General features: G+C 57.6%; 3 protein-coding genes and 1 non-coding gene across 4 annotated transcripts; 3 read left to right on the top strand and 1 right to left on the bottom strand.

The window, feature by feature from the left end:
- The first annotated feature begins 2,219 nt into the window (after nucleotides 1–2,219).
- EEF2 (eukaryotic translation elongation factor 2) lies at nucleotides 2,220–10,300 on the top strand. Its single transcript, XM_040086507.1, has 15 exons — nucleotides 2,220–2,336; nucleotides 2,933–3,147; nucleotides 3,822–4,003; nucleotides 4,087–4,298; nucleotides 4,983–5,161; nucleotides 5,423–5,528; nucleotides 5,801–5,914; nucleotides 6,032–6,170; nucleotides 6,773–6,968; nucleotides 7,104–7,362; nucleotides 7,596–7,703; nucleotides 7,793–8,146; nucleotides 8,782–8,964; nucleotides 9,042–9,174; nucleotides 9,879–10,300. Exons 1-15 carry the CDS (start codon nucleotides 2,334–2,336, stop codon nucleotides 10,070–10,072), a joined length of 2,577 nt encoding a protein of 858 aa, XP_039942441.1. The 5' UTR covers nucleotides 2,220–2,333; the 3' UTR covers nucleotides 10,073–10,300.
- On the top strand, nucleotides 5,586–5,654 carry LOC120763577 (small nucleolar RNA SNORD37). Its single transcript, XR_005704110.1, has one exon. It is a non-coding gene; the product is annotated as a small nucleolar RNA SNORD37 (small nucleolar RNA).
- A 451-nt stretch (nucleotides 10,301–10,751) lies between the features above and the next one.
- On the top strand, nucleotides 10,752–15,567 carry DAPK3 (death associated protein kinase 3). The gene is made up of 9 exons (XM_040086641.1): nucleotides 10,752–10,823; nucleotides 11,514–11,652; nucleotides 12,600–12,960; nucleotides 13,340–13,469; nucleotides 13,625–13,673; nucleotides 13,784–13,810; nucleotides 13,910–14,062; nucleotides 14,462–14,507; nucleotides 14,617–15,567. The coding sequence occupies exons 2-9, from the start codon at nucleotides 11,591–11,593 to the stop codon at nucleotides 15,157–15,159; spliced, it is 1,371 nt and encodes a 456-aa protein (XP_039942575.1). The 5' UTR covers nucleotides 10,752–10,823; nucleotides 11,514–11,590; the 3' UTR covers nucleotides 15,160–15,567.
- Nucleotides 15,568–17,685: 2,118 nt separating this feature from the next.
- On the bottom strand, nucleotides 17,686–23,596 carry NMRK2 (nicotinamide riboside kinase 2). Its single transcript, XM_040086988.2, has 8 exons — nucleotides 23,456–23,596; nucleotides 21,825–21,915; nucleotides 20,616–20,664; nucleotides 20,236–20,407; nucleotides 19,263–19,334; nucleotides 18,637–18,743; nucleotides 18,159–18,244; nucleotides 17,686–18,072 (listed from the first exon to the last, which is right to left on the bottom strand). The coding sequence occupies exons 1-7, from the start codon at nucleotides 23,479–23,481 to the stop codon at nucleotides 18,159–18,161; spliced, it is 603 nt and encodes a 200-aa protein (XP_039942922.1). The 5' UTR covers nucleotides 23,482–23,596; the 3' UTR covers nucleotides 17,686–18,072.
- Nucleotides 23,597–24,889: the final 1,293 nt, after the last annotated feature.

Genomic DNA, 24,889 nt, shown 5'->3' with positions numbered 1-24,889 from the left:
GGGAAGGGCGGGGCCGCGCCGCCAGTACCGCCCAATCGGCGCGCGCGCTCCCCGCGCCCCGGCCACGCCCTGGAGCCACGCCCCGCCAGGCCACGCCTCCCCGGGAGCCTTAAAGGGGCCGCGCTGCTCAAACCGGGGGGAGCACCGGGGGAACGGCGGCCGGGGCGGGGATGGAGGCGGCCCCGCGAGCAATGCGGGAGGGAGAGTGAGTGGGCAGGCGGTGGGTGCTGCCCCCAAGATGGCGGCAGGTGGGTGCCCCGGGGCAGGGCAGGGCCCGGTGGGCTAGGCCCGAGACTCCGCCGCCGTCCCGGAGCCCTGCGGGCCGTCCCCGGTGAGGAGGGGAGCCGTGAGGGGGTCCCGGAGGAGGCTGTGTGTTTTAAGAGAGGAGGGATGGGGATGGGATAGGGATGGGGATGGGTCCCGGTGCCCCCGTTCCCAGGGAAGGGAAATCTCCTGGCCAAAATTTGCTCCGTGGCAGCGACGTCCAAGGGACCCCTCAGCCCTCCTACCCTGGTCAGTGTTTGTATCCCCCTCTGCAACTTAACCCATTGCTTAGTAAAAACACCTTTTATATAATTATAGTAATAATAATTATATTGTAGTTTGCGGGTTTCTCACGATAGGCAGTTGCGATCTCTGCTCTGGCAGCAGGGACAGGAGCCAGGGAAGGGTTGTGCCAGGGATTTGGGATGGAGATCAGGGAAAGGTTCTTCCTCTGAGGGTGCTGGGCACTGCCCAGGCTCCTCCGGGAATGGGAATGGCCCCAACCCTGCCAGAGCTCCTGGAGCCTTTGGACAGCGCTGTGGGACAGGCTGGGATTTTTTGGGTGTCTGTGCAGGCCCAGGAGTTGTTCTGGATGATCTTTGGGGTGACTCCAGTGTTTGGGGTGAAACTGGGAGAGGTTTTCCAGCACTTTCCTCTCTTTGCCAACAACGCCACGTACTAATTGAACAAAAAGGCAATTAACAGCTTCTCAGGAAGAGCAGGATGTTAATCAGGTTTCCCAGTTTTCCCTTCTAGGCTGGCAAAAGCCAGGGTTGGTGCTAAAAATCCACTGGATTGCTATGGAAACCCCAAAGGCCGATAATTCATCCTGTCACGGTGGGAGAGCTGGGCCCAAATCCCTCCTGGGTGTAGCTCCATCACCGTCCTGCCTGTCCCTGCCTCACACAGGCAGGCTGGGAATGTGCTGGGAATTTGGGAGCTGCCGGTGAGGTGATGTGAGGATCAAGGCTGAGAGAACTGGGATTGTTCAGCCGGGAGAAGTGAAGCTTTGGGGTGACCACATTGTGGCCTTCAGGACCTGAAGGGACCCCACAAGAAACATGGAGAGGGACCTTGGATAAGGGATGGAGGGACACAGGGAATGGCTTGCCACTGCCAGAGGGCAGGGATGGATGGGATTTTGGGATGGAATTCCTGGCTGTGAGGGTGGGCAGGCCCTGGCACAGGGTGTCCAGAGCAGCTGTGGCTGCCCCTGAATCCCTGACAGTGCCCAAGGCCAGGCTGGACGGGGTTTGGAGCACCGTGGACAGTGGAATTTGTCCCTGCCCATGGCAGGGGTGGCACTGGGTGTTCCTCCATGTCCCTTCCGACCAACACCATTTCACGACTCCGTGATTTCATCTTTCTAACGCCGATGAGGGCGCACAGGGACGGCTCGAAGCCCGAGCTCTGCGGCTCCGTGACAGCTCCGGTGACACCGGCTGGGGGGGGTCAGGCCGGTCCCGGTGCCCCCGCGCTCCTCCCCGCCAGCACGGGGCGCTGCAGCACCCCTCCTCCGGGACATGCGCAGTGCGGGCACCCTGCGGGACCGGGGCGGGGCGGGCCGGACCCACCGGTGCCCGGGACCGCTGCCTCCCCCGGGCTCGGCCCTCCCGCCTTCTCCTAGTGGCCGAGCTCCCGTGCTCGCCCGCCGCTCGGCGATACCGCTCCGAGGGCGGCCTCACCGACCCCGCTACCCTGGGCCGTTTCCCACACCGGCAGCCGCAGGGGCGGGCTTTTCCCCCCGCTGCAGCCCGGGCGGGGCTGTCGTTGCCGGTCGCTGTCCCCCCGGTGTCGCCTCGCTGTAGTCCCGGTGCAGCCGCGGTGACACCCACGTGGTGCCGGCGAGGCGGAACAGCCTCCCGACTATAGAGTCCGCGGGACGGAGCGGTGCGGGCGCGCACGCGCTCGGCGCGGGCCCCGCCCCTCGGCGCCGCCGCCCTATAAGTGCGCTCCGGCTGACGTCAGCGCTCTCTTCCGCCCGCTCTGCGCTCGCCAGCGAGACAGGGCCGAGCCGCCGCCATTGCCGCGACCCCCCCGCCCCGCAGCATCCGCCGCCATCCGCCACCATGGTGAGCCCCCGCCGCCCGCCGCCGCTGCCGGCGGGACGAGCGGCCGTCGCGCTTCCCGTATGGCCGGGGATGGCGGTTCCGCGAGCGCCGCCGGTTACACGGCGTCGGCTGCGGCCTGTGCTGCCGGGCCGGGCCGCGGCTGCGGGGAGAGGGTGGGGCGGCCAGAGGGGGCCGGCCCGCGCGGCCGTGACACCCCTGGAGCCGGCAGCACCCGCCGGTGTCGGTACCGGGGCTGCCGTTGGCCCCGCGGGAGCGGCCGCGCTGATGTGGCAGCGCGCTGGTGGCGCCGGGCACGGGGCGCTGCGGTGCCGGTCGTGCCTTATGTAACGCTGCGGTGTGGGCTGTCACCGGCTCGGTTTTGGAGGCTTTTTGCGCCCAGCACCCGCTGACACCGCGGTTTGAGGGACGTTGGGGCAGGGAAGGAAGGAAGGGTTGGTGCTGTATCCCCGCTGCGGTGCCCTTGCTGCGGGTTGTGTTGTCACCCGCGCAGAGTTGGTGTCGCGGCGGTTATGGCAGGTATTTATGGGAGATTGGGATTCCTCGGGATTGCCAGAGCTTTTTCCATGTGCGCTGAGTCCCCCCCCTTCTCCCTCAAGGTGAACTTCACGGTAGACCAGATACGGGCCATCATGGACAAAAAGGCCAACATCAGGAACATGTCCGTGATCGCCCACGTGGACCACGGCAAATCCACGCTGACGGATTCCCTGGTGTGCAAGGCCGGGATCATCGCCTCGGCGCGTGCCGGGGAGACACGCTTCACCGACACCCGCAAGGACGAGCAGGAGCGGTGCATCACCATCAAATCCACGTGAGTGCCGTTCCCTGGGCTGAGCTCTGGGGGGGATTGGACTCCTCCAGGAGGTGAGAGAAGATGCTGTTGGGCTCTGGTTTACTCCAGAAGCTCATCTCGTGCTGCTGAGGGTCTGGAATGATGGAGAAAGCGTTGATTGGCTTCTGCTCAGTCATCGAGTTAATTTCTTGGTGGGCACTGAGGAAGCAGGAGCTTCACCCTCCCAGTTCAGCACCAGGATTGTTGGATGTCCTGTGGATGCGGAGACTCCTGGGAGCATCTCTGGGGATGTTCCTGGTGGCTGTGCCGAGTGGCCTGAAAAGGGGTGGAGAATGTGGTTGGGATTAGTAGGAAAAGCCTAAATCCCTCATTTGGGAATGGAACCCTTAATGGGTGCTGGAGAGCTGCAGGAATTTGGAGGAGATTAGGCTTCTGGAAGATGTTATGGTTTAGGAAGGGCAGATTGTAGCTTGTGCCCCTGTTATCTCCCGCACTGGCCTCCCAGGAACACACTTCAGGAAATCCTGGAGCACAGCATTTAAGTTGGAAAAGATCTCCAAGGTCATCAACCCTGTCAACCAGAGCAGGGCACTGGGTGCCACCTCCAGCTGTTTGTGTGGGGGAAAAATGTTCCTGAGCTTTAGGGAGGAATAGCACAGGTCATCGTTTTAATAGCTCCTCTCTTCTTTCAGAGCCATTTCTCTGTTTTATGAGCTCTCTGAGAATGACTTGGCCTTCATCAAGCAGAGCAAGGATGGTTCTGGTTTCTTGATCAACCTCATTGACTCCCCTGGGCACGTCGACTTCTCCTCAGAGGTCACTGCAGCTCTGCGAGTCACTGACGGTGCGCTGGTCGTGGTGGACTGTGTCTCTGGTGAGGTTTTCTGCAGCTGGAGCATATTTTGGGGAGTTTGGAGCGGGGGATAACTCATTCCTAACTGATCCTGTGTTTGGCAGGCGTGTGCGTGCAGACAGAGACTGTGCTGCGTCAGGCCATCGCCGAGAGGATCAAGCCCGTGCTGATGATGAACAAGATGGACCGAGCGCTGCTGGAGCTGCAGCTGGAGCCAGAGGAGCTGTACCAGACCTTCCAGCGCATCGTGGAGAACGTCAACGTCATCATCTCCACCTACGGAGAGGGAGAGAGCGGCCCCATGGGCAACATCATGGTGAGAGCCGGGCTGGGGCTGAGCCGCTCCGCTGGGAGGGAGCAGCTCCCTCCTCGGTGGAAGTTCCTTATCCCAGGTGGAGGACAGGGGGATCTCAAAGGTGCCTGAACTCTCGGGGTTGGGCTGGCTTGGGGCTCTTGCTGGCTCCCTCCTAAATTTCCTGTTCAAGGCCCTGAGCAAATAAAGGCTGGGGTTGTTGCCCAGAGCAGCTGTGCTTGCCCAGTCTCTGGATGTGTCCAAGGCCAGGCTGGACAGGGCTCGGAGCACCCTGGGATGGTGGAAGGTGTTCCCTGCTCATGGCAGGGGTGGAATTAGGTGGTCTTTAAGGTCCCTTCCCACCTGCTCTGCTCTTGCTGGGTCCCTGGGAAGGGAGCAGGGTGGTGGGCCACAGGTTCTGAGGGGAAGCTTGTGCTGAACTGCAATGCTGGAGGTGTCTGTGCCTTCCTGGTCCTTCTGGGAAAGATGGGAATCTTACCTGCACGTGAACCTGAGCCCACACCTGGTTGGAGTGGAGGAAAACCAACCCAGTTCTGTGGTACAAAGCTAAAGTGGTGCCTGTGCCCAGACCTCAGAGGTGGGCACTGGGACAGAACTACTTCAGAATCTCAGTGTCCTGAAGCTCCGTTTTGTGACGGAGGGGGCTGAGGGCTGCTCCGTTGACCCAGCTCTGCTGTTCCCTCTCAGATTGACCCGGTGCTCGGGACCGTGGGCTTTGGCTCGGGCCTGCACGGCTGGGCCTTCACCCTCAAGCAGTTTGCTGAGATGTACGTGGCAAAGTTTGCTGCCAAGGGAGATGCCCAGCTCAGCCCAGCCGAGCGTGCCAAGAAAGTTGAGGACATGATGAAGAAGCTGTGGGGAGACAGGTGAGGAGGGGATGGTGGTGGTTGGAATTCCAGATCAGCTCCGCATGGCTGCAGCCTGACGCTGCAGAGAACGGATAAAGGGTGTGGTTGTGCTTGATTTAACAGGAGTTAATTACATTTTGCTGAGTGCTGGAATGAGGGGGAAAGCAAGAAATGGCTCTTCCTCAGCAGCCCTTGGCTGTGCCCTGAGCAGGCAGAACAAGCTGTGTGTCTGTACCTGACCTGAGCATGGACATTTGTCCAATTTCCTTCTCTCTGCAGATACTTTGACCCTGCTACTGGCAAGTTCAGCAAATCTGCTACCAGCCCTGATGGAAAGAAACTGCCCAGGACCTTCTGCCAGCTCATCCTTGACCCCATCTTCAAGGTGAGTTCCTCAGGGTTCCTCCTTGGCCGGCGCCTCCTGCTCTGCGCTTGTGTTCCGTGCGTGATGATGGAAAATTTCTTCACTTTGACCTGACTTGTTTGATTGAAGAAATTCTGCTGTCTGACACATCTGGCCGCTCTGGGGGCAGATGGGCTGTGTCTCCTGGAGGGAGGCTGGGTGCTGGGGAGGGGCAGGAATTCTCTGCAGGCGCAGTGGTGCAGCTGCTCCAAACTGGGTCACGGCAGCACCGCCGACGGCTGCTCTTGTCGCAGGTTTTCGACGCCATCATGAACTTCAAGAAGGAGGAGGCGGCAAAACTGATTGAGAAACTGGACATCAAGCTGGACAGCGAGGACAAGGACAAGGAGGGCAAACCCCTGCTGAAGGTGAGGCTGGTCTGAGCCCTCTGGGGGAGCAGCTGTGCTGACATCAAACCTGCTCGGGAGGCGGGGAGGCGAATCCCTGTAGGGAACACTCTGACGGGGTCCTGCTGCTCTGCCCAGGCCGTGATGAGGCGGTGGCTGCCAGCTGGAGATGCCCTGCTGCAGATGATCACCATCCACCTGCCTTCCCCCGTCACAGCCCAGAAGTATCGCTGCGAGCTGCTCTACGAGGGCCCCCCCGACGATGAGGCTGCCATAGGTAGGACGAGCTGCTGCTTTGCTGCCAGCCCTCGGCTCCAACGCGCCTGCAGCCAGTTTGTTCTCCACGTGCACGGCTCAGGAGTCGAGTCTGTAGCTTTTCTAGCGTGGGTCAAAGGGTTTTAGTTTCTGAGAGCGCTGTTCAGAGCATTGAGCTGGTTGAGTAACCTCAGAGTAGCCAGAGGGTCCATCTGAACTTGGATTTGTTGAAAATGTTTCTTGGTGATGTGATCTTCCATGGAATGACAGAATAGTTTGGGTTGGAAGGGATCTTGAAGTGCATCCAGCCCCATCCCCTGCAGTGACACCTTCCACTGTCCCAGGCTGCTCCAAGCCCTGTCCAGCCTGGCCTTGGACGCTTCCAGGGATCCAGGGCTTCTCTGGGATCCTGTGCCAGGGCCTCACCTCCTTCCCAGGGAACAATCCCTTCCCAATATCCCATCCATCTCTGCCCTCTGGCAGTGGGAAGCCATTCTCCATTTCCTCTTGACCTGACAGAAGCCCTTGGGTGGGACAGTGGCTGCAGGCCTTGAGTTGGGTTTTAGGGTGGCTGCCAGATACATCAATAGCTCTGGGCTGAGCTGGTCTGTCTCCCCCTCCCAGGCATTAAGAACTGTGACCCCAAAGGCCCCCTGATGATGTACATCTCCAAAATGGTGCCAACCTCTGACAAGGGACGTTTCTACGCTTTTGGCCGTGTCTTCTCTGGTCTCGTCTCAACTGGCTTGAAAGTCAGAATCATGGGACCAAACTACACACCTGGCAAGAAGGAGGATCTGTACCTGAAGCCAATTCAAAGGTGTGTCCTGCCTGGGGTGTTGAAGGGTTCAGGTTTGGGGTTCTGCTGCTGTCTCAGGCCTGTCAGGGTGCTTGGTTATGGGCCGAGTGTGCTCTCCTCTCCTTCCCAACCTCACTAACCCAACTTTCCCTTTAGGACCATCCTCATGATGGGCCGCTACGTGGAGCCCATCGAGGACGTGCCTTGTGGGAACATCGTGGGGCTGGTGGGCGTGGACCAGTTCCTCGTGAAGACCGGAACCATCACCACCTTCGAGCACGCTCACAACATGAGGGTGATGAAGTTCAGCGTCAGCCCCGTGGTGCGCGTGGCCGTGGAGGCCAAGAACCCGGCCGACCTGCCCAAGCTGGTGGAGGGGCTGAAGCGCCTGGCCAAGTCTGACCCCATGGTGCAGGTGAGCGGCCAGAATGGATCCAGGGGTGCTGCCTCCAGTCCTGGGAAAGCCTTTCTGTGGAGTGTCGGTCCCTGCCTTGCGCCCTGGCTTGGCGCTGTGACACCCTCAGGTCGGTGGGGAGAGCACCTAGAAGTAGCTCCATGGGTCGAACACAGAAATCCCGTAGAGAGTTGCTGGTGTTGGTGGCTGTGGCTCGTTCTGAAGCCTGACCCGCTGTTCCTGCTGTTTTCCAGTGCATCATCGAGGAGTCTGGGGAGCACATCATCGCTGGCGCTGGGGAGCTGCACCTGGAGATCTGCCTGAAGGACCTGGAGGAGGACCACGCCTGCATCCCCATCAAGGTAGAGAGAGAGGCCGAGCGCTGCCTGAGCTCAGGGTTTGGCCGCGTTTGGTGCCTCACACCGCAGAATTCCCATTTCTGTCCCCGCAGAAATCAGATCCCGTGGTGTCCTACCGCGAGACGGTCAGTGAGGAGTCCAACGTGATGTGCCTTTCCAAGTCCCCCAACAAACACAACCGGCTGTACATGAAGGCGCGGCCCTTCCCCGACGGCCTGGCCGAGGACATCGACAAGGGCGAGGTGTCGGCGCGGCAGGAGCTGAAGCAGCGGGCGCGGTACCTGGCCGAGAAGTACGAGTGGGACGTCACCGAGGCCAGGAAGATCTGGTGCTTCGGGCCCGACGGCACCGGCCCCAACATCCTCACCGACATCACCAAGGGAGTGCAATACCTCAACGAGATCAAGGACAGCGTGGTGGCTGGCTTCCAGTGGGCCACCAAGGAGGTGAGGGGTGGTGATGGGGTCTCGGTCTGGGTGGCATCTGGTGCTCTGCATGGCCTTGTTTTGTTGGTGCTTCTCACGGAGCAAAATGCGACATCTGGACTGTCCAGGTGAATTAACACAGTTGGAATCAGAAGGGATTGAGGCTTGTTGGGGATCTGGCCTTGGCTTCCAGTTATTTTCAGGATTAGACAGCGGAGCATTGCAGGATAGGCTGACAGACTGGGAATGGCACCAGGAAGGGTTCATTTTTCTCTATACCACTTAGTTTCAGTCTGAAGGAGATTCCAAGCCACCAATGTCTATGACATTACTGGGACAAAAAAAACCCATTTCCCTTGGCCGAACACACTTGGCTTTCAGCACCATAAACATGTGACAGCTCTCGAGGCTTGAACCTCAGAGCTGACCATGAGCATGCTGCAGAGGCGCTCCACAGAGCCCTTAGTTTGGGAAAGCCCTCCAAGAATCCAACCTCTGTAGGTTTGAAGGTTCATCTCTCAGCGAGCATCAGTGGCTCCTGGGCAGGCCCTTGCACTTTGTGCTCAAGGAGCTGCTTCCACGGAGCTCGTGCGAGCCGAGGCAGCAGCCCCCTTGTCCGGGGAGCCTGCGTGTGACCCCGCTGTGCCCCCGGGCAGGGCGTGCTGTGCGAGGAGAACATGCGAGCCGTGCGTTTCGACGTGCACGACGTGACCCTGCACGCCGACGCCATCCACCGCGGCGGCGGCCAGATCATCCCCACGGCGCGGCGCTGCCTCTACGCCTGCGTGCTCACCGCCCAGCCGCGCCTCATGGAGCCCATCTACCTGGTGGAGATCCAGGTGAGCAGCCCCTGCCGGCGCTCAGGGGAGCGGGGCACGGCAGGAGGGCGCGGCGCTGACCCCGCTCTCCCTTGCAGTGCCCGGAGCAGGTGGTGGGAGGCATCTACGGGGTGCTGAACAGGAAGCGTGGCCACGTGTTTGAGGAGACCCAGGTGGCCGGGACCCCCATGTTCGTGGTCAAGGCCTACCTGCCTGTCAACGAGTCCTTTGGTGAGTCCTGGAGCTGTGCTGGGAAGGGAGAGCCTTGGGAGGGACCTCCAGAGATCCTTGAAATGAGCTGTTGGCTGAACCGTGTCCCCAAGTGCCACGTGCACACGGCTTTGAGATCCCTCCAGGGATGGGGACTCTAGCCCTGCTCTGGGCAGCTGTGCCAGTGCTTGACCATCCCTCTGGAGGAGAAAATTCTGGTCTCCAGCCCTCCCCTGGCACAGCCTAGGGGTGTTTCCTCTCATCCTGACACTTGCTGCTTGGGAGAAGAGGCCGAGGTTGCAGAACATTCTGGGTTGGAAGGGACTTCTCAAAGTCTTCCAGTGCCACCCCTGCCATGGGCCGGGACAGCTGACAGCTTCCACTGTCCCAGGCTGCTCCAGCCTGGCCTGGGACACCTCTAGGGATCCAGGGGCAGCCACAGCTGCTCTGGAATTCCATCCCAGCCGGGAATTCCTTCCCAATATCCCACCTATCCCTGCTCTCTGGCAGTGAGAAGCCATTCCCTGTGTCCTGTCCCTCCATGTGCTTGTCCAAAGTCCCTCTCCAGGGGCTGCGAGTTTTTCCTGGGGCCTTTTTTCCATTCCCCTCATACTGGTTTGGATCTCAGGAGCTGCTTTGGCTTCCTCTGGTCTATCCATGGAAGCGACATTGAACTACGACCCCTCCTGTTCCCACCTCACCTTTTTTTCTCTTGTTCCTCGCAGGTTTCACAGCGGATTTGAGGTCCAACACGGGGGGCCAGGCCTTCCCCCAGTGCGTCTTTGACCACTGGCAGATCCTGCCCGGGGATCCCTTCGACAGCGCCAGCCGGCCGTGCCAGGTGGTGGCCGAGACCCGCAAACGCAAAGGGCTGAAGGAAGGAATCCCCGCCCTCGACAACTTCCTGGACAAACTCTAATGAAACTCATGGAACTCTGTGGGAGAACAGGAAAAAAAAAAAAATTAATTAAATTAGCGTTATCGCCCATGCCGCCCAGGGGGGGTGGATGCTTTGTGACCCGCCATCTTGTTAATTAAATGGGTTTCATAGCGATTTTCGAGAACTTCAAAATGAGGAAATGAAACAAAAAGACAAAAAAAAAAAAAAAAAAAAAGCAAGCCTTATAGGTTTCTGTGTTGCACATGACTCATCTTTGCCATTGTAACTAAAACATTTCCACTAGATCTGCCCAATTCTGTATTTATTTGATTCAAAAAAAAAAAAAAAAAGAAAAATACCTGCTGCAGAATGGCCCGGAAAAGGAGGACGAGGAAAACGGTGGGGGGGAAGAGATGGTGAGGGGGTGAGGATGCCGTAGCTGCAGCGTGACTGTCCGTCGTGCCCATCGCCGCCTGTATTAGTGCCACTGGAATTAATAAAATTGGATAAATGGTGACGAAAAGTGAAATCTTTGGGGGCTGATTTTTGAGGGTGAGGGCGGCGCCCTGTGGTGGCGCTGAGGGGGTGGCGCCGCCAGCGCGCGCTCACCTTTGGCCCCGCCCGCCCCGCGCGTGAGGCGATGTGGGCGTGGCCAGGAGCGGGCGGGGTTTGTGAGGGCCCGATGCGGTGTGGGCGGGGCTCCATGCGGCGTGGGCGGGGCCCGTGTGGGAGGGGGCGTGGCCTGCTGTGGTGGAATGTGGCGGCGGCGACGCGGGCGGCGGCGGCCCAGGTTGGGAACGGGGAGGGGTCGGGTGTAAATGAGGGGTCTGTGAAGGGCGATGTGGCACCGGGAGGGGAGGCGAGGCGCTGTGAGGGTGGGAGAGGGGTGATGGAGGGAGGGGGGGTGGGGTGGGGAGAGAGGGATGGCGCTGGAAGGGGTGTGTGGGGGTTGAGGCCTGTGGGGGGGGGTGTGCTGTGGGTCTGTGGGGCAGGGAGGGGCAGCGTGGGATCGAGATTGGGAGGGGCCGTGGGGCTGGAAAAGGAGGAGTAGGGATTAGGATGGGGGGATATGGAGAAGGGCAGGGATGGGCAGGGACTGGGGGGCTGCGGGTGTGAGAGGGGCTCTGGGGAATTGGGATGGGGAGGGGCTGTGGGGCAGGAAAGGGACGTGCGGGGATTGTGTGAGGGGCTGCGGGGCAGGGAGGGTCAGTGGAGGGCTGGGATGGGGGCGAAGTGAGCCGGGAAAGGGTTGCGGAGCATTGCGGGCACGGCGGGTGTGGGGCCTGCGGAGCAGGGAAAGGCTGTGCCCACCTCCCCTTCTGTGTCCCCCGGGTTTTGGGGTGTGGTGACATCGGGGGACATCCCCGTGCCTCGGCACCGCGCAGCCCGGGGCTCTGCATCGCCCGGGCACTCGGGATCCCCGTGCTGCAGTTGGTGTCAGCTCCCGGGACACAGCCCCCCCTTTTTTCCGGTGCCACAGGTGCTGATCCCCGGCTGCTCCCCACACCCAGCGCTGGCAGCACCGGGGCGGCTCCCGCTCCAGAGGGCCCCGCAGCCATGTCCACCTTCCGCCAGGAGAGCGTGGAGGACTTCTATGAGATGGGGGAGGAGCTGGGCAGGTGAGGAACATCCCGCTCCCTTCTCGGGAGGCTGCACCCGCAACCGGGCGCTTCGGTGGATCGGGCTGCTGGATCCCCTGTGCTGTCCCTGTGTCCTTTCTGTAGGCAGCAGGATCGGGGCTGTGCAGAGTCAGTCACCTCTGGCGGAATAGAGATTATTTTAAAAAAAAAGTATTAATTAACGTTGCTCCCGCTGGAGCTCCCGTCCGGCTCCGGCTTCCGGCCCTCCTCGGTGACTGCGCCTGGCCCGGCGCCTGTGGGAGGGATCCAGGGTGACTCAGAGCCGGCAGATGGGATTTAATCAGCCGGGATGCAGAGGCGGCAGCGGGGGGAGCTGCCTCGGGATCCTCCAGCGCTGCCTCTGCCGCGTCAGCCCCACACCGTGGCTCCTCCTCGGCCGCTTGGGCAGCAAAGACGGTTTTGGGTCGCTTAAGTGGGTTTTTAAATTTTTTTTTTCAAAGCAGAGGAGCTTCCAGGGGTTATTCCAGGTTCTCCTGCCCGTCTGTGGGCGTAGTTGTTTGTGAGTTGTGGGGAGGGACGTGGTGCCCATGGATGGATCCCAGGGATGGATCCCACTCTGCACCCCAGGGTTGTGCAAAGGTTTAAAGGATTCTCGGGTCCAGGAGCAGTCACTCTGATTTCAGGCATTTCCCCCCTCCTCCTGCCTTCTCCATCAGGGCTTTGGGGTCTCCTGGGACCACTGGGCTCTGGGATTTGCTCCTGGGGCTCCTGGCTGATCACAGCAGCACCCAAACGGCCCGGGGACGTTTGGCAGCCGCCACATTCCTGGGAGGAATTCCTCCTGGGAGGAATTCCCTTCCGCCCCACTGGCTGCTGTAAATCCCGGGGCATCAGCGGATCCCAACTCACGGCATTCCTGGGGGAGAGAACCCGCACCCTGCAGTCCCCCATCCTGCAGCAGCTCTTCTCCCGCCCTCACCCCGCAGCGGCCAATTCGCCATCGTCCGGAAGTGCCGGGAGAGGAAGACGGGCCTGGAGTACGCGGCCAAGTTCATCAAGAAGCGGCGGCTGTCGTCCAGCCGCAGGGGCGTGAGCCGCGAGGAGATCGAGCGCGAGGTGGACATCCTGCGCGAGATCCAGCACCCCAACATCATCACCCTGCACGACATCTTCGAGAACAAGACCGACGTGGTGCTCATCCTGGAGCTGGTGTCCGGAGGGGAGCTCTTCGATTTCCTGGCCGAGAAGGAGTCCCTGACCGAGGAGGAGGCCACGCAGTTCCTCAAGCAGATCCTGGACGGGGTGCACTACCTGCACTCCAAGCGCATCGCCCACTTCGACCTGAAGGTGAGCTCTGGGGGCTGCAGACAGCCCATGGAGCAGGGATGAGCTCCCAGGTGGGGTCTGGGAGCTGCAGACAGCCCATGGAGCAGGGATGAGCCCCCAGGTGGGGTCTGGGAGCTGCAGACAGCCCATGGAGCAGGGATGAGCCCCCAGGTGGGGTCTGGGAGCTGCAGACAGCCCATGGAGCAGGGATGAGTCCCCAGGTGGGGTCTGGAAATCAGCACTGAGGAGTGGGGGTCAGTGCACTCCTGCAGTGCAGTAGGGCTGGTGCTTGGGGTCTTTCCCAGCTTGAGGCACTCATCCTCTCCTCTGGAAAGAGGAGCCCAGGGCAGCTCCCACGGGCTGGTGTGTAGGGACAGACCCAGCTCCTCCCCCCCCACAGCCAGAGAACATCATGCTGCTGGACAAGAACGTGCCAAACCCTCGCATCAAACTCATCGACTTCGGGATTGCCCACAAGATCGAGGCTGGGAACGAGTTCAAGAATATCTTTGGGACCCCGGAGTTTGTAGGTGAGCGTTCCTGGGGGCTGCTCAGGGTGCTGAAAGCTTGGGATTAATCCTGGAGAGACACACTGTGCTCCGGTGCTGCTGCCAGGATGTGCCCATGGGGCTGGGCTTCCTTCCCCCACAACAAACCCATTTTCTCCCCTTTCCCCCCACTAAAGCCCCAGAAATTGTGAACTACGAACCCCTGGGGCTGGAGGCCGACATGTGGTGAGTGATTCCCCTCGTGAGCCCCTTCCCACAGCTCCAGCAGCCAGTCCCCTCGTGCTGCTGGATCCCCCCTGTGTGTGACTTCATCCTCCTCTGCCTCTCTCTTCCAGGAGCATCGGGGTCATCACCTACATCCTGTGAGTACACGGCAGCTCTGGAGGGGATGGGGCTGCGGGATGAGCCCCCCACCTCGTGCTGGAGCCTTTTTGGGGTGTCCCAACCCTCTCTTTCCTCAGGCTGAGCGGAGCCTCCCCGTTCCTGGGGGAGACAAAGCAGGAGACCCTGACCAACATCTCTGCTGTCAACTACGACTTCGATGAGGAATATTTCAGCAACACCAGCGAGCTGGCCAAGGACTTCATCCGCCGCCTGCTCGTCAAGGACCCCAAGTGAGGGACAGGGAGCAGAGCCGGGGGTTCTCTGGGAGAGGGAACCGTCCCCCCTGCCCAGCCCGCTGTGTACAGCTCCCTCTCTCCTGTATGAATTCTGGGATCCCCCTGAGGTTCCCTGAGGATCCACTGGGGTTTGGGAGGGTTGGAGCCGGGCCCCCAGGGCTCAGGGTTTGGGAAGGAGCGGTGGGGTCGGGAGGTTCCCTCGGGATCCCCTGCCTGTGTTTCTTTTGGGAGGTGGTTTGGGGAGTCAGGGTCCGAGTGCAGCTCCTGCCTGGGTCTGTCCAGGCCCAGCCAGACCCTGGAGGTGATCACAGGATCCAAGCTGCTTTCCCAGGGCTTTAACAGGGAAAGAGGAGCAAAGCCTCTGCCCTGATTCCAGCCTTGCTGTGTGTGCAGGAAGCGAATGACCATCGCCCAGAGCCTGGAGCACCCTTGGATTAAGGTGAGAAGTTAAAGAACCGGCATTTTCCGGGTGTCTGAGCCCCCGAGGCCGGGGCTCTGCTGCTCCCCCAGCCCTGTGGGGGCCGCAGCCACAACTGTCCCTGCCGCAGGTGATCAAGAGGAGGAACGTCCGCAACGAGGACAGCTGCAAGAAGCCCGAGCGGCGCCGGCTGAAGACCACGCGCCTGAAGGAGTACACCATCAAATCCCACTCCAGCATGCCCCCCAACAACACCTACATCAACTTCGAGCGCTTCTCCAAGGTCATGGAGGAGGTGGCCGCGGCCGAGGAGAGCCTCCGCGAGCTGGAGAGGAACAAGAAGTCCTTCCAGGAGGACATCGAGGCGCTGCTGTCCATCTACGAGGAGAAAGAGTCGTGGTACAAAGAGGAGAACGAGAGCATCAGCCAGGACCTGCGGCAGATCCGGCAGGAGCTGCAGAAGACGGAGGCGCTGAAGAAGCAGGCGCAGGAGGAGACCAAGAGCGTGGTGCAGGCGGCCAACGGGCTCAAGCGGCGCTACCGCAAGCTGGAGAACCACTACGAGGCCCTGGCCAAGCAGGTGGCCTCGGAGATGAAGTTTGTGCAGGAGCTGGTGTGGTCCATCGAGCGGGAGAAGCTGCAGAGCAGCGAGGGCGAGGGCAGCATCCGCTAACCCCCGGGCTGCGTCCCCGCTGTGCCAGGGGTGCCTGTGCCTCGCTGGAGCTCCCACCTCCAGGGGCTGGGGCTGCGCCACCCCGGGCTTTGGCTTCCTGCCCGCGGCTCCCGCCCGGCTCGTGTCCCCGCGCTCCCTCGTCGCCGCGCTCCGGGACCTTCGTCCCCCCTCACCCGGGTCCCCGAGCTGCCCCAGCGCCCCACGGGGGGGTCGGTGGGCAGAGCCCCCCCCCTCTCTACACTGCAGCAGCAGCCACGCACGGGCTGGGACCAAGGACTGATCCCTGCGTGGCCTCACGCTCCGCAGCCCCGCTGTGGCCCCCAGTCCCCGCTGGGTGCCGCGCCCCTTGTCCCCCTGTCCCAGCCCTGGCTCCCCCTTTTCCCACAATAAAGGTTTCAGTGTACTGGGGCGGCTGCCTTGGCTCCTGCCACGGCGGGACAGGGCTTGGGAGGGGGAGAGGGATGTGCCCCGTGGTGGCAGCTCTCCCACTGTGCCCCCATCCCATGGGATTTCCTCAGTTTGGAAGGGGAGATGTGGTTTTTTTCCTCATGAGACCCCGTGCTGGCGGGTGAGCTTGCCGTGGGTGTGGAGGGAGGTCTGGAGACGGTTTGTGGGGTGTTCCCAGGCTGGGGGAGCCCCCAGCCCCTCCTGCCTGAGATCCCTCGCTCCTGGGGACAGCGGGAGCCGGGTCCCAAAGCGCCACATTCCCGAGAGCACCAGAGCAGATTTCCCCTGGGAGCACCGAGGGCTTCCCAACCGCCCGTGGCTCCGTGGAGCCCAGACCCAGCTGAATTTGATCCGGGGGAATCACCAGCCAAATCCCAGTGGATGGCAGGCGTTCCCCCCGGCTGCCGGGGGGGGTTCACCTCCAGCTCAGCTCCGGCCTCAGGGGATTTGCTCCATTTAGGATTGATTTGTGGCTCTGCTGCGGCTCCCTGGGGATCGGGGGGCCCGGGGGCCGTGCCCCGTGTCCCTGTCCCTGCTGACGTTCCGACAGGTGCAGGTTTCACCCCCGTCCCGTGGGACACGTGAATGTGCTGATAATTTAATCTGCCCCGCTGTTCCCTGCCAGGGCACTTGGCTCCCACGGGAGGTGGCGTGACCCGGGGCTGTCCCTGTGTCCAGCACAGCCACGGGCTCTGGCCGCGGCCAGGGGACACCGGAGCCCTCGGCGCGTCCCGTCCCGGGGAGGCCGTGGGGTGAGGATCTGGGTGGAGGGTGGGTGAAAGGATGTATGGAAGTCCTATGATCCCGGCTGTTCCCGAGCCGGGCAAAGTTCACATAGTGAGAAACCTCCCTGGATTCTCCTCGTGCCCAGGGTTTGGGTTTCACACTCCCAAAAAGCTCTTGGAAGTCACTGGTCATTCACCCCGGCCGAGGAGCTGCACTGTCCCGGAGCAGCAGGGGATCTCACCCACGTGGGTGCACGGAATGGAACCAAAACAGCGGTAAAAAGGCAGAGTTTGGGGTTTGGTTCATGATTTCATGAATCTAATGCTGAAGCCTGCAGGAACCGGTGTTGGGAATGAAGGGGAGGTGCTGTCCGGGGGGATTCCGGCGCTGCTCCAGCCCCTCTTTGCAGCTGGAGCTGCCCCCACCCCGTGACGTTCCCTTCTCTGCAGACAGACACCAAAATGCCTTTTTTAGGCTTCGATTTCTGCTTCCCAGAGTTTGGCAGGAGATGGGAGCGAGGGCTTTTCCCTTATAAGTCTTCACAAACCCCAGAGGCTTTTTGTGTGGCTTCAGCCAAGCCGTGAAGGCACAGGGAAACTCCACAGGGATCTCCTGCTCCTGAAGGCACAGGGAAACTCCACAGGGATCTCCTGCTCCTGAAGGGAGCGGGGCTGTGGGGAATGCTCCGTGCAGGAACCAGGGGTGACAGCTCACAGCAGGGTGTCCCCAGGCTCCTTGGGTGCTGCACACCAGGAAATTTCCCTTTTTATCGCCCGGGGAAGAAGCCAGGGGTGGGCAGCAGGAGCCAGAGCTCTTTTTGGCTGTGGCAGCCCTGCTCAGGACAACTGGAAAATCATTGGAGTAAGACGAGGACAAGGAGATGGATCTGGCTCCCCTCTGGGTTTTTGGGCGACTCCTCATTAATCTGTGGCAGCTGCTTTTCCAGAGCACTGCTTCTAACTCAGGCCCCGAAATCTTGGGAAGGGAACCCCCAACCCCAGCCCAGTTATTTCAGCGCCTGAGGCTGCCGGTGCTCAGCCCCGGGTTTTGTACGGGTTTTTATGGCACTGCTCTCTCCCAGGCTGGATTTTGGATGGTGTTTTAGCTTTAATGCCTGAAATAGTTCCTAGGGAAGTGTAGTTTTCGTGTCCCATTCCCTGAGGAATGCCCCCGGTTCACCTCATGGATTTAAATTCCCAAACCCCACCAGTGACGCGCGGAGGGAGCCTTGAAGCCACCCTGGGCTGGAATTTCAGACAGGCAGGAAAAAGGGGCTGTTGTGTTTTGGACGAGCTTCACAGCCACTTTTATTGCAGTAAAGCTGAGGGATGAATTAAATCAGGACCTCAGAAGGAGACTGAAGTGGAATTTTACTGAACTGATGATGTTACAAACAAGCCTTGCACGAAGCCTTCCTGTCTACAGAGGCATCCAAGCAGGAGCTCTCTCGTTTTCTCAGCACAGCTCTGCTATAAAAATGCCGTTTCCAACATCTCTGTAAGCCAGTGCAATATAAAATAATTACAAAAAACAAAACAAAACAAAAAAAACCCAACAAAAACCCCACCGAGGCGATCCTGTCCGCGTGGTGGGAATAAGTTATCCTCAATTTTCAATTATATACAGAAGGGACTTGCCAAAGGGCAGCGGGAGAGGAGTTCACACAAATAACCCCCCGTTCCCACTCCCGAGTATTATTTACATCGCGCTGTACACGGATCTTCCAGATCTTCCCAGACCCTGGAAAGCAGGAAGGGACAAAGGGTGAGATCCAGGCTGCTCCCAGCACAGCCCCTCGCGTTCCAGCCCCTCTGGGGTTTAGTTACCTATGAGCAGTTTAAGAGCTTGTTGTGAATATCTTCAAAGACTTGGTTGTAGAGCTCGTCCCTCGACTTCAGGCCGTCTAAATAAACTGGGGGGAAAAAAGGGGGAGTCAGAACAAGATTTTGGGAGATTAGTTTTTAAACATTGCGTATTTTACTGATCCAAAGGGCGACCTGTTTGCCTGTTGGAAAAACAGAGCCATCCCGAAAACACAACTGTGAAATCCTTGTTCCATCATAAATTCCTTCTTTTTAATTTTTTTTTTTTATCCCCTCTTAAGTCCTTAAGAGTACAAAGCAAAGGGAATAACTTCTTAGCTCTAAAACTGCCTGTATTTATCCGAAGTAGGCCAGGATTACAACTTGGGAGTAAAAATAGCACCCTCCATCACCACAGTGGAAGTTGCCTCGAATGAAATCACCCAATTCCTTAAATTCCCACTCCAGGGCTGAAGGATTTGTGTTTGGGGAAAAGACGTACCCACATCCACTCCGGAGTCCTCCATCTCCTTCCTGTGTTTGAGGTACATGGGCCACACGTGGCCGTCGAAGAGGCCCGGGGGGTCGGGGACGGTGTAATTCCGTGTACTGGCAATAACGGCGTGGAAAAGGAATGTCAGGAGGGTTTAGGTGGGGCGTGAGGACAAAAAAAAACCCAATTTCCCATGGAAAGGATTGGAAAGGACGGGCAGAGGCTGCCCAGGGCGTGGTGGAGTCCCCATCCCTGCGTTTGGGAACAATGGATGTGGCGCTCGGGGACGTGGTCAGGGCTGGGCTCCACCTCAGAGGTCTCCTCCAGCCCCCCGCTGTGGCTCCAAGTTCACCACATCAAACTCCTTTCCTTCCCCTTGTATTAAATCCTCCACTCTAATCCCGCTCAGGACACCAGTGCATCCCAAAACTGCCAATTCCCATCCCTGGCAGCGTCCAAGGCCGGGCCGGAGCAGCCTGGGGAAGGGGAAGGTGTCCCTGCCCACGGCATGGGGTGGGAGGAGATGACCTTTAAGCCCTTCCAAACCCAAGCATTCCACGATCCCAGGGCTAAGAGGAAAGTAAAGGACCAGAGGGAAGGGCTGGGATTCCTGGTCCCACCAGGAATGTTCTCACCTCCTCCTCCTCTTGCACTCGTCGTAGGGCACTGCCAGGTAGTAGCGAAGGTCGAACAGCTCCATCAGAGGTCTGGGGAGGGGACAAGGACACAACGTGGACACCTCGCTTTTAGCGACAGGAAAAAAGCATCAAGTCACCCCAGACACCGCAAAAACCTCTCTGCCTCTGCGGGATTTGTGTCTGTCGAGGACAACCCAAGGGTAAGTGCTTCCCTCACGGGTTCCTTAACTCAAAACTTCCTTCTGAAGGTCAGAATGGCCCAAGCAGGGACTTTCCCCACCCAAACACCTGCCACTGGTCCTGAGGGGGATCACAGGGGATCTGTGGAGGATCAGGCTGGGAACCCTGGCTCTTCCCAGAGCATTCCAAAATCAGTTTGCAGCAAAATCTGGGACATGGCAACTCCTCAGCTCATGTTCACGGCAGTGCCCGAGGCCAGGCTGGATGGGACTGGGAGCATTTTTGCCTTGTGGGAAGTTGTTCCTGCCCATGGCAGGGGCTTGGAGCTGGAAGGGCTCTAAGGTCCCTTCCAAACCATTCTGGGATTCCATGTTCCTCCACAAAAAGCCAGGGAGTTGTCTCTGCTCCTCTCAGTAAGCTCAGGGCAGTCAGTGTTAAACAAGCAGGGGAGAGAACTGCTCCTCAGTTCCAGGGGAGATTCCAGGCAGCGAATGGATTATTGTTCTCAGCAAGCTGGGGGGATGAGGGGAAGCCTGCACCCCTCTGCCAGCAAAAATCCTGCTCTGAAACTCCCCTGGAGTTCAAGGCTGAGTCCTAAATCAGAACATTAAATTCCCCTCACTTCTTCATTTTTGGAGTTAATTTTACATTTCACAGCAGAAAACTCTCTGGGGAGAGAATTCAGAACACGGCAGGAAGGGGGAATTAGTAAAAAGGACTTTTTTTAGCTCCGGCACGAGGGATTTAATGACCTTCCCTGGCAAACCATGAAGAGTTCTCCAAACCTTACTTGTAATTATAAAGCAGGAAGCCTTCAATGACCAAGACATGGATATCTTGGGAGGTTGGCTCCCTAGAGCCAGGTGTGACATTCACCCCGTGCGAACGGGCAAACTTCACTGGGTTCTCAATCCAGGCCCGCACTGTGCTCACCATTGCCTCCATATCCAAGGAATCCAACACTAGTCAGGAGAAAGGGGGTGGGTGGGGAAAAAGGGACACCATCAAACACCATCAAACACCACGGGCTCGAAAGTATAAAACAGATGGAGCTCGGTAGAGTTACAATTACAGAAATTTACTGTTAAAGCTTTTAATAATGAAAAAAAAAAATAAATACTTAGGAAAAGAATATACATTACTGCATCCTATAGGGAACACTGCTCTTACCATCCCATTGTTTAAAGCCGTCTTCCCCGACTTCTATTTGATCTTGTGGCTGAAATATAGTGAGCAATAAAACATTGCTGCAACCTCAGCGGGATCAGTTCCCTCCGATGCCATCGGCACCTGGCCACTACTGCAACACACAACCACCCCTGGGGCTGCAGGAACATTCACATTCCCAGCTCTCCCCAACCCCAAGAGCTCTGGAAAGTTCCCTTGGCTCACTCAAACCACTCTGGATAAAGACTTCTAACGCTGATCGCTTGACGCGTTGTTTGTTAGCTGGCAAAATACTACAGGGCGTTGTTTATAAATCAATAGGTAGGAATTTCAAAGTGTAGATGCAGTTAAATAAGTGCTGGAATGTTGTTTTTTTTTTTTTAAAGAATAGGTATTTGAACTCCTCTAATAAAAATGCAGGTGGGCACAGCAGCACTTTGGTTGCTCAGTTACCACTTTCCTCATGCTGCCCTTCGCTCCGAAGAGAAGTTACAGATTTTTATAGAAAAAATCGAACAGAATTCCTCCCCCAAGGGCTCCTAAGTGATCAAATCTGGGCAGGACAGACTGAGCACACGATGCTGGGGCTGGAGCACTTCACGTTTTGGGGATGAGCCACGACTGCTCCAACCCATTCCTGCATCTCTTGGACTTCCATGTGTGGTGGGACCCAGGGATATCATCATTCCCCCGAAATGGGGCAGGGTTTAGGAACATTCTGCACCCCAGGCAGAAGGCAGTGAAGGTCTTCTGCATTAATCTCTGCAATATTTTGATCAGGTTCTGATACAGATCTATCAATGCTCCCCCATAAAACCCCCTTTCCATATTTATTAAATTCTAAAGCATCGTTTAGCAGTCTCATTCTTAGTTTAATAAAATAACGTGGGAAATCCCAATATGGAGAAAATCATTCATGCAGAGCACAGTAAATCACCCCTGCCTGAAATCAGTACTAAATTTAAATCTGTTGTTAACACTTAAAGGTGGCTTTGCTGTGACCGCTTTGAGCTGGGTCATGTCAAGCTCCTGTGGCATTTGTAAAGGTCAGGAACTCCCCACCTGTCCAGTCGTTTAAAAAATTATATATATATATATATATATATATATATTAAAAAAACCCCACAAAACCAGGAAGCTTGTGGCTCCTAAGGTGTCAAAACTGACTTGCCCTGCATGTACAATTAACACTGCAAGGAAGAGGGGACTCACCTTGAAGAAATCGTCCTGATGGACCACGCAGCAGTTGGGCAGCGCCTTGACGAGCCTGTTGGTCAAGGTGGTTTTGCCACCATTGGTGACCCTGCACGGAGAAGGGCGAGACAGAAGTGAAAGAACCGCATTAGAACCGGGTCTGGGAGCTTCTGGGACCCCCGGCGGGACAGACACCGCTGAAGGAGCCGAGCCCTGAGGGATCGGAACTTCGAGCGGCAGCGGGAGCCCCTGAGGGAACGGGAGCCCCTGAGGGACCCCGGGCGCTGACCCTGAGGGACCCCGGGCGCTGACCCTGAGGGACCCCAACCCCGCCCGTTTGAATTTCCCGCCCCTCCAGCGCCGGCCGCCGATTGGCTGCGGACACACCCCAGCCCCGCCCCTTCCCCGGCTGCTGATTGGCTGTAGCCGCCCCACGTGCCGGTCCCGCCCCTTCCCAGCGCCGCGTGTAATAACGGCCGCTCCGGTTCCCGCGCGCGCCAGCAGCGGCGGCGCTGAGGGGAGCGCGCGGGGCCGCCATGGCCGCCACGGCCAGTCCCTCACAGCCGCGGGCTCCTGAGGGAAGCACGGAGCCGCCACGGCCGGTCCCTCACAGCCGCCGTCTCCTGAAGGGAGCACGGAGCCGCCACGGCCGGTCCCTCACAGCCGCAGGCTCCTGAGGGAAGCACGGAGCCGCCACGGCCGGTCCCTCACAGCCGCGGGCTCCTGAGGGAAGCACAGAGCCGCCACGGCCGGTCCCTCACAGCCGCGGGCTCCTGAGGGGAGCACGGAGCCGCCACGGCCGGTCCCTCATACGCCTCACAACCCGCTTAATGTAAAAGCCCTGAATAATTTTCCTCTCACTCGTCTTATTCCTCCTTTTTTTTCCCCGAGGCTGTATAAATCCTTCGGCCGCATGTTATTTATATATTATCACTCCAATAACCCATATTGCCCTTCACTGTTCCATTTCCGGAACTCTCCCGCCACACTTTTCACCCCGTCCCAGCACAAACACACTTTAAATCCCGCTTTTTAAGATGAAAATCAGTGCCCTTTATACACCAGCACCCCATTTTATTAGAAACGGGATTTCCCCCCCTCTTCGTCTTTCAGAGAAAATTTTAAAATAATTTTGTTTGGTCTATCTGGCCTCTAAATTTACTTGAGAGGGTTTTTGCCATCTCAGCATCCCTCCTGTTAACCCTATAAAAGGATACATAAAAACTATGGATAAAAGAATCTCTAAAAATATACAAACGTGTAAATATAAACATGTATATTACACAAATAAGCATGTAAAATATACACAAAATGTATCTAAAATATAGATAAGTCTGAAAGGATCTGCTGACCTGCAAAACTCTGTAGAGCAGCATCCGTCCTTTTAATCATATAAAAATATATAAAAGGATATATAAAATAAAAGTACATGTTACATTAAATATTAAAGGATATATAAAAGTGTGTGGCACCCTGCGGAGCTCTCCGTATTGAAGCATCACGAATTAACACTCAGCGAGTTGCATCATCCCTCAAACCCTGTATCCCGATTACTTTCTCATAGCCCAGACAAATAATTCCCCATCTCCCGTACAAAAAATTAAACCAGGAAAAACCATAAAATATCCCAGATTATAGCGGGGACTTACCCTCCGATGCCTATAATATATTTCATTTTGCCGAGTCGCCCCTTGAGCCGGAATGTGGCGAGGAGAGAGGAGGGTTAGGGGGAAAAAAAAAAAAAAAAAAAAAAAAAAATTGGGAAGGCTGAAAGAACTTTTGAGCGGAACAAAACCCCCGCTTGTCCCTATCCCCTTCCTCCCCGGATCCTGCTCTTCCTCCCCGAGCCTTTCATTGAGGAAAAGGCGCTTTCGGGGCGGATTTATAGGGCCGTGTCCCCGCCCCGGAGGAGCCCTGTGACCATCATGAGCCGCGATGTCACGTTTTGGGCAGGTCCGGCCAAGCCTCAATGTCACTTTTTCGGAGGGATTCGGCCAAACCCTCCCGAGGCACATCCTGGGGGGGGTTCAACCCCCAATGGAACATTTTAGAGGGGTTTCATCCCCCCAATGTCACATTTTAGGGGAGTTTCAACCCCCCCAATGTTCCTTTTTTGGAGGGGTTTAGCCCCACGGTGTTTCCTTTTGGGCAGCTTCAGCCTCTCAATGTCATCTTTTAGAGGGGTTTAACTCCCTAATATTACATTTTAGGGGGGGTTCAGCCCCCCTAATGTCATATTTTGTGGGGGGTTTAATCCCCAATGTCACATTTTAGGGATGTTCAACCCCCCCAATGTTACATTTTTGGGGAGTTTCAACCCCCCCAACGTTCCATTTTTGGGCAGTTTCAACCCCTCAATGTCATATTTTAGACAGGTTTAACCTCCTAATACTACATTTTAGAGGGGTTTCAAACCCCAAATGTTACATTTTTGGGGGAATTCAACCCAATAGCACCACATTTTAGGGGTGTTCAACCCCCTCAATGTCATATTTTGTGGGGGGTTTAATCCCCAATGTCACATTTTAGGGGGGTTTCAACCCCCCCAGTGTTTCATTTTTGGGGGGGTTCAGCCCCGCAGTGTTTCCTTTTGGGCAGTTTCAACCCCTCAATGTCATATTTTAGACGGGTTTAACCTCCTAATACTACATTTTAGAGGGGTTTCAAACCCCAAATGTTACATTTTGGAGGGGTTTAACATTTGGGGAAGGGTTCATAATGCAACTTTTGGGGGGGTTCAGCCCCGCAGTGTTGCATTTTGGGCAGTTTCAACCTCTCAATGTCATCTTTTAGAGGGGTTTAACCCCCAAATGTTACATTTTGGGAGGTTTCAACCCTCCCAATGTCATATTTTAAAGGGGTTCAACCCCCCCCAGTGTGACATTTGGGGGGGTTGAGTCCCCACAGTGTCACATTTTGGAAAGTCTCAACCCCCAGTGTCACATTTTTGGGGGGTTTAACCCCCTGATGTCACACTTGGGGGGGGGGTCTCAACCCCCAGTGTCACATTTTTGGGGTTTAACCCCACAATGTCACACTTTGGGGGGGTTTCAACCCCCAGTATCACATTTTTGGGGTTTAAC

This window comes from Hirundo rustica, chromosome 26 (assembly GCF_015227805.2).
Source record: "Hirundo rustica isolate bHirRus1 chromosome 26, bHirRus1.pri.v3, whole genome shotgun sequence".
NCBI lineage: Eukaryota > Metazoa > Chordata > Aves > Passeriformes > Hirundinidae > Hirundo > Hirundo rustica.
The sequence above is the reverse complement of the archived record's forward strand: the minus strand, read 5'-3'. Positions and strand labels throughout refer to the sequence as shown.